The following is a 7963-nucleotide window of genomic DNA, read 5'->3' on the forward strand; positions in this document are numbered from 1 at the left end:
TATTCACATTTAAGAAGCTAAATCCACAGAATTATGACCTTTTTTTTAAATTAATGACTCAAACCAATTGTCGAAATAATTTATTAGTTGACAAATAATCGTTGCTGCTCTACAGTTTAAAGCAATTAAGTGGAAGTAAAATTTAAAGACATAATAATCACTGATTTATTTGTTAAATTCTTTACACACCTACACCAAAAGCATATTAAATTTTATATAAACATTTCAAAAGCAACTGGCCGACTGTCAAAACCTACAAGAAATAAAGCAGCAAAGGTTATCTACACATGAGCAGTGACTTATTGTAGCAGGAAAAATAGCCCTGACAGAGAACGCATCCCCATACTGCACTCATAGGCAGACAACAGTAAATATATTATGGATAATCAATGTGTTCAACAGATTGAAAACCTGAGCATCAGTTATGCATAACAAAGCACTAGGCGGCATTTTCAAGTAGTGGAAGGTAAGATTCGATAAAGTGCTTGCATTCTGTTTTCTCTTCATTTGAATTATAAAGTCAAACACTAAATACATGAATGTGAGTTATATGATGAAGAGTAAACAATGAGCTACATCTCTGCTGTAAAAAAAAAATTATGATTAATTAAAGAATTACTCTGAATATGAGACATGTTTTGATGTAAAAAGTAAAAAACTGTTCTTAACAACATGTTCATTATCGTATTTGAGTGCAGTATTTTAACTAACCTTTGTATTTTATATTTTAAATAGGTTGCTCATAAATGTATTGTAACTAAGACAAATGGAGTTGTGTGTGTTTTGTGTAGCTAATATTAAGCACACACTGTGACAGTTTAGACAACCCACTTTTAGTACAGCTGTAGTTAAATAAATAAAAGTGAAACTGCTGCCAGTCAGCGTATCCAGGCTCTGCTCGTGACACATAGATCAGGTGACCGAGGGCACAAAGTGCAAATTCAATAAAGCTTTGCTTGCTGCTATAGTAACAGTGCTCTGTGTAAGAGCTGTGTACGTCAGTAAACAGAGTAATCATAGGTAAACTAGGCACTATTTGATAGAGAAGAGGAAGAAGAAGAAAGGGAAAGGCGACATCCTTCGTCACTGAGAGGTGTTACTCCTGGATACAGCAGGCCTCTGGTTACATCTGCAGCCAGCTCAGGTCATCAGCTCTGAACACATGATGAAGTGAGAAAACAAAAATTCAACATAGAGTAGTGGGTCAATGTTTACATAGAACATCAATTATTTATATTCTTGTTGTGTTTAGTTTAGCGTGTTTAGTGACTTGTATGTCGTCCAGGTTTCCGATCACTATCTGTTTTTGTTGCAGGTGTATCTTCCACATCCCACAAGCCTCTGTCATGTCTATACCAACTGAGTCACACTATAACAGCTAGAGCTGTTATAATCATTATTTATCATTTTAACGGTGGATCATCTGACTGTTATCACTCGACTACGCTGTTACCCTCAGCTCTACATAGCGTCATTTTTTGCCACAGTTGGCAGAACTTCTCAGCGAAAAGCTCTAAAAACTGTTTTAAATCACTGTACGCTACCAAAGTTAGCAACTAGCTAGTGAACATAATGGAGCATTTAGCAACCAGAGATCCAGATATTTTTCTCAGGGGTTGGTGGAGACCAAAAAGTGACAGACATCAACTTAAAGGTGATGATATTTCAGGGCTGTTTTCAAGGGGCCAAAAAAAGGCTACAAAAATAGTTAATGCAGGTGTAATAGGTAAAGCTGAAACCACAGTGGGTCATGGGTGCATTTATACGCAACGCAGTCTTGTGGATTTGGCTTCTTTATCTCATCGCCAGTAATATAAACAAAGAGAACGACATTTACTCCCTTATGACACAATAAATATACCAACTGAGAAATTCATCAATATTTCATGTATTTAATGTGTGTAAAGTACATAAACACACTGTCTAGTTTGTGTGAATGGTACTCACTGAGCCTGTGCCTTTGTTAGGACCTGCCCAGTAGCCATCAACTCTGCAAGACGGGCCACAGCAGGGTCAAACATAAGGCTGGCCGCAGCCACCACCGCCTCATCTCTTTTAACAAAAGGAGAAATGAAAGGAATTCACCACAAACTGCATGAATTCATATTAAGCTGTATGTGCAAGTTATTCCACAGCTGCTCACTTTATGTAAAACGCCAAGAACTTCCTTTCTTCCACTTTGCCTTTGAATATGATTTCTGTGTGTCCTTCCCCATAGCCTAGAAAGAGGAAATGAGACTCAGTACAGCCTGGGTTTAAATATTCTGATGAAAGGCTGACGTTTCTAAATAAATACTCTACCTGTGTATCTGATACTTTTCCCAAGCAACACAGTCCAGAAGAAAGGCACAGACTCGATTTTGGTTGGCTTTTTCAGCATGTTAAAGGCAGCTACTCTTCCTGAGGTAAAAAACAAAACAAGAAACAAACCCAAGCATCATTAATCATCATTATCTGGATTAAAAAATCATGGGTGATTCAGAAATATTTAAACAGAACTCAACAAAATATGAAGCTATGGTTCTTTGAATTCTTCAGTCTCTTACCTTGAGCTTGAGACATTTGCCAGTGACCAATGTTGACCCTTTTGTCTCCACAGATGGTCAGAGGGAAAGAAACAACATCTCCAGCACTAAAGATATCTGGTATATTGGTCCTCATGAACTGTTAGAAAAGACAAAGGAGTTTAGAGCAGGAGCCTCAACAGGTCCACAGCTGTCAGGCTTACAAAGGAATGTATATACAGTATATATACAAAATTATTAAGTTCAGTCACCTGGACACAATTAGCTGGCGGATTCAGAAAACAGTCAATATTTATGTTTGGCCAAACATTTTAAAAAAACAAGCAACTTCACCCATGAGATTAATTAAGTTGTAAATGTAAAGCCAAATTTAGGCTTCATTAACTTTATCAATATCACAGTGATTCAACATTGGCTGTAGGCCTCTAACCTACACTTTGTGTTACCTTGTCAACAATCACAGCTTTCCTTGAATCCACTTCCAACTTGCTTCCTGCCAAGAAGTCTGAGTTGGGAATTACACCTGAAAAACAGAGATCTCTGCAGTTGATTTTTGCAGAACTGCACAGCAAAGGTTTGAATGTGAAAGACTCTTGTTGAAATAACTGTTACTGATGTAGCGGAGTAATGTAGAGTCCGCATCTTAAAATATATGGACGTTAAAATAGTACCAAACGTTATTTGTATTCAATGATGTTAATAAAGTGTATATCCCGAAACTTTGAAGTAGAATAATAAAATTACCAATTCCCGCAATCACCACGTCAGCTTCCAGGACTTTACCACTAGTCAGTACCAATCCCTTCACCTGGGGAAAAAACAACTTATGCAGGGATCTACACAATGGGTTGAAGCTGCACAATTCCAGTTTCAGTGACAACAGGTTTTTTTTTCCTATTGATGACATTTTACATAGTAGGACAAGCACAGGTGTACATTACAGAATGAACAATGGCTAAATTCCATGTAGCTCCTTCGGTTTCGGGGTCCTGGTGTGTGCATGCTGGCTCACCGTCACACTGTTGTATCTTACTGAGACACTTGAACAGAGTGAAACCATTGTTAAAGCAACATTATGTAGTAATTTTAATTATTTCCTTTTCAATTGATAAGCAATAAAAAGGTCAGAGAAAAAAAGTTGTAATTCATAAACAGGTCTAATTTCTTGACATTATTTCCAGTGAGCCATCGTTAATGTTTGTAACACCTGTCCTTTTCATACCATAACAAGTCAAAATGTGTGCTGTGATAAAGGCTTATGCTGAAAGTAGAGTTACCTTTCCGTTCTCCCCTTTGATCTCAGCGACTCCATCCTTCATGTAGAACTTTACACGTTGTTCCTCCAACATCTTAAAAGGAGAAACAAGTGTATTTTAAAGTTTGTTTCATTAAACAAAAGATAAGAAAATCCCACTCAACAGTGACAGTGACTGACTACTGTCATCATTGTTTCTTACTTGCATGCTCATCTTGCCAATCTCCGGCCCCAGAGATCGCTCATACGGGTATCTGGTGGTGCCAACCAAGGCCACACTGGCAGCTTTGTCTGATAAGTAGGATGCCACCTCCATACCTGTTGTGTTAATGAAAACCATATCAGTGGTGTGTTGTAAAGTAGCATTATCTTGCTCTGTCAAATATTTAAGCGGCATATTTAATATAGAGAGGTGGCTATAAATGAGGTAATGACGCCATCATGTCGACCTGAAAATCAGCTGCAAGGACAAACACCTGCAAGCTTGCTTTTGAAAAGATGAACAATACAAGTCTCATTCTGCTATATTTAAAGTAAATGAGTCTTATAACCTATGAAGGAGGCTCCGATCACAACAGTTTTCTGGCCCAGACAGGAGTTGTGAATCTCTTTGGCATCTTCATAACTCTGCAGTAACTTTACTCCCTTCAGGTCCCAGCCAGGACAGCTGAGCGGCCGCGCTCTGCAATCAAAACAAACTATCGCTGCACGTTGCTGTTGTTATATGGGCACATTAAAATGCAACATTAATAGATCTTTTCATGAATGTTTAGCCAATTAGCTTTTTGTTTCTGAAAAACTTGAGGAACAGGATGATGACTCTGACCTACAGCCCGTTGAGATGAGAAGCTGGTCGTAATGCTGCAAAGAGCCATCGCTCAACTTCACCGCCTTATCAGCTGGGTGTACCGACAGCACCTGCAGCACAAAACACGTGTCTTAACGTGACCAAAGAGAGGATGGGGTTCTCCAAATATGGTGAGAATAATACATCCCAAATAGATTTTTTCGCTTCTCACCTCCTTCTGTGTCCACACCTCAATCCCATGCTGTTGATAAAAGTCACTTGGCCGCAGGAGGAGGCTGCTGCTGTCCAGATTCATAATCTGAGAGAGGAAATGCCATTTACTAAAGACAATCATCTAAAAACAAAGTTGCTGACAAACACTGACAGAAAAATCTATGTATATGTAATCTATGTGATCCAAATACACATGGATACAGGATCCCCCTCCCCGTTCTCACCTTACTCAGCTTGGGCTTGTCAAATGGAGGCAGATTGTCTTTGGTGACCATGACGATTCGACCTTGGTAGCAGTTCTGCCGCAGCGTTTCAGCACAAACCAGGGAGGCAGGGCCTAAAAACACAAAGGTTCATTTTCAGTGTGTCAGTTTTTCATTCAGAGATGTAGCTTAAAGAAACATGGCAGCACAAGACCACCAAATTCATTGCACTGTTAGTCTCATCTTTCAATCCTACTAGCAGGGAGTTGTATGGAAAAAAGTAAAAATTCTCTGATTTCAGATTCTTAAATGTGATATTTTAATAATCCTAATTTACATTACCCCCTCCTATCAGCAGGATAGTGTGTTTGACGTCTGGTACCATGCTGCACATCTCCTTCACCCGCTTCGTCAACTTCAGAGACTGAGGGGAAACAAACAAACAAGGGACAGTTTAAAATAGTGTATTTTTAACACAAAATGAAGGGGAACATTTGTGATAACTTTTATCTATTTAATTTAACCATCACTTACATTTTTGTTGATGGTAACATACACCTTGCCCTCCTCAACTTTTACCTGTAAAGTGTTTTTAAAAAGAGAGAAGTTTAGGTACAGTATGTCATCCCTATGAAAAAAAAGCAGTACATTGCAAATAAATGTTGATGTCAACCGACATGTTTTACCTTATAACTAGGCAGACAGTCCAGACCTGGATACTCTTCAATGTCTCCAGTTCTGACATTAAAGCAAGCACCATGAAAGGGACATCTCACTCTGTCACCAACCAGTGCTCCTGGATTATCAGCGCACATGCAATTAACACTACTCAAACGCGAAGCAAAAACATATATTATAAAAATATTGTTATATAGAGAATGAGAAACTGAAAATTGAGGAAGGTTTACCTTTAACAAGAGGAGCATTATAATGAGAGCACTGGCTTCCAACAGCACTGTACTGACCCTGGGCGCAGACAAGCAACACCTTCTGATCACCGACAGTTACTTCCTTCATCCTTTATAAAACACAAGAGAGAAATTGTGAAGAAAAAGCTCACAAATGTAGGTGACTTCAGCATCACCTTCACTGGCAGCGGTGGCTTTAACTAAAAATATGATCTTTTTCCAGCAAAAAAAAAAGCATTGTGTCTTACTGTCCATCTTTCAGGTCGGCCTCTTCACATACCATCCCAGTCACCTCCTCCTGCACCTCACCTTCTTGGCACTGAATCATTCCTGCAAAACATCAGTCACATTAAGAAAACATGACCATTGTTAGGCAGCCAGTCTTGAATTACAGCTGGCTTTATGTGATGGTATGGTTTCTTCACATTGTACAATATGTATTCACGTGTTGAGCCTGTTTGCTTTATATGTGCTTATTCAAATGAATGTTTTTGTTCTGGGAGTGTTCTTGTTCATTTAAAAAGCCAGTTGCAACTCTCGCCTACTTCTTAAACAGCCTTGAAGTACATAAGACAAATAAGACGAAAAAAGAAATTACAAATAAAAGGCTTCACTCTCCATTGTCGGCCTACAATGAAACGTAAACGATTCCTTTTGGCTTCAGTAGACAGAACAGAAATCCTTTGGTGTGAAGCTGACAGAATAAATGAGATAATGTGAAAGGCTTTTTAATAACAACAACAAAAATACCATTCACATTTAACACAGGCGTCTTTCTAAATGTCATTTAGCTGTATTAATTAGGCTAGTCAAACGTCAAAGCTGCGCGTGGCTCACCTGTATTCTTCCAGCTAACAGCAGTGAGAAACGATGCATGTGTGGTAACAGACTGATCCTCGATCGGCAGTGTTTTCCGTAGACTAACACAGATGCGGGTGGTTCATGAACGAGCACAGGCATGGAACTGCCCGCGTGACAGAGAGTAGGAGTCCCGTGCTCCCCGCGAGCCAACCGTAGCCGAGGAGAGATGGGAGATTACGGCCACATCGGTGACACATGCTCCAGGGTAGAGATTAGCTATGGACCACACAGTAGTATGCGACGGACAGAGCATAGCAGTCCGTCGCATACTACTTCGACAAGATTATAGTCGAAGCTAACTAACACAAACCACTATGTGGGTGTTTTAGCAGAGTAATTTCAGGAAGTTAAAATGAAGTTAAATGTAAGTAACTTTTCATGAATCAAATGTTTAAAACACGATTAAAAAGTCAGATGTTTGTAAAGAGCGGCTGCAAGCAGTGTGTTTTTGACCCTTATCTTACAGTCAAACTAGGAGTTAAACTGTTGTAAACATATGTCTTATGTCTCTGTTTTTGTTGTGGTTGTCAATTTATTTGTTTCCTCTCTATGTTTCTCGCGCAGTAATAATAATGGCCCCAAAAAGTCTCTATTGTGTATTTATCTACAACAATAGACTGTATGCCTACAACACACCCATTCACCCCGTTTTACCTGCTGACCTTTCTTATATACAGTCTATGCTGCTGACCAGTGACAGGAAAATACTGATGGGAGCTGAGGTTGATTTTTGTTGTCCTCAAACGGATGGTGGCGCTGTATCACCAAAAATTCATTCATGTCCAGGGCAGGGCTCATAGCTTGAATGAGGGAAGCGCTGTTTTTTGTTTTGTTTTTCTCTTCCACTGTATGAAACAAGAGTGAAAAGTAAAATATGAAAAGTGCTTCAAGATCCAGGTATAATATTAAACAACACCAGAGTATAATACAATGTCGTGCCTTATGAAAGCACCACGCCATGTGTTACATATTCTCTGTTTACTTGCTGAAATAAACTACTATTCCCATAAATCCACGGAGGTTTGTGAACCAATGAGGTGGGTTTGACGCAATGTTGCCTTCAAGTGCTCTTCGTAATTAGCAGGCCTCTTGGTCAGATAGTACCTTTTTTTCGTGAATTGAAGAGTGTGGGCAAGAAATAATATACTTAATAAACAAATCCTACGCTGGTGGCTGTTGTTTTCAAATAG

General features: G+C 39.1%; 1 protein-coding gene across 2 annotated transcripts; it reads right to left on the reverse strand.

Moving 5' to 3' along the window:
• Nucleotides 1-65: 65 nt before the first annotated feature.
• Nucleotides 66-7583, reverse strand: aifm4 (apoptosis inducing factor mitochondria associated 4). 2 transcript variants are annotated; one of them, XM_038693848.1, is made up of 19 exons: nt 7436-7583; nt 6161-6242; nt 5913-6022; nt 5691-5800; nt 5539-5583; nt 5347-5428; nt 5026-5138; nt 4800-4886; nt 4607-4698; nt 4332-4462; nt 3983-4098; nt 3803-3874; nt 3270-3333; nt 2972-3048; nt 2547-2664; nt 2302-2400; nt 2144-2219; nt 1948-2052; nt 66-1154 (listed from the first exon to the last, which is right to left on the reverse strand). In XM_038693848.1, the coding sequence occupies exons 2-19, from the start codon at nt 6238-6240 to the stop codon at nt 1124-1126; spliced, it is 1608 nt and encodes a 535-aa protein (XP_038549776.1). In that variant the 5' UTR covers nt 6241-6242; nt 7436-7583; the 3' UTR covers nt 66-1123. The 2 variants fall into 2 exon arrangements, with proteins under 2 accessions (XP_038549776.1, XP_038549775.1); XM_038693847.1 differs by lacking the exon at nt 7436-7583 and adding an exon at nt 6750-7188.
• Between the last annotated feature and the right edge of the window lie 380 nt (nt 7584-7963).

Source organism: Micropterus salmoides, unplaced genomic scaffold (genome assembly GCF_014851395.1).
Source record: "Micropterus salmoides isolate LMB-PRFRI ecotype aquatic unplaced genomic scaffold, ASM1485139v1 Ms_hic_scaffold_3, whole genome shotgun sequence".
Lineage (NCBI taxonomy): Eukaryota > Metazoa > Chordata > Actinopteri > Centrarchiformes > Centrarchidae > Micropterus > Micropterus salmoides.

Excerpts from the sequence above, each read along its gene's own strand:
- aifm4 (XM_038693848.1), bottom strand. The coding sequence starts at position 6,240 with ATGATTCAGTGCCAAGAAGGTGAGGTGCAGGAGGAGGTGACTGGGATG. Across the intron at positions 4,699-4,799 it reads AGGTGTGGACACAGAAGGAG|GTGCTGTCGGTACACCCAGC; the intron begins GTGAGAAGCGAA and ends TTTGTGCTGCAG. Across the intron at positions 3,334-3,802 it reads TCAAAGGGGAGAACGGAAAG|GTGAAGGGATTGGTACTGAC; the intron begins GTAACTCTACTT and ends TTTTTTCCCCAG.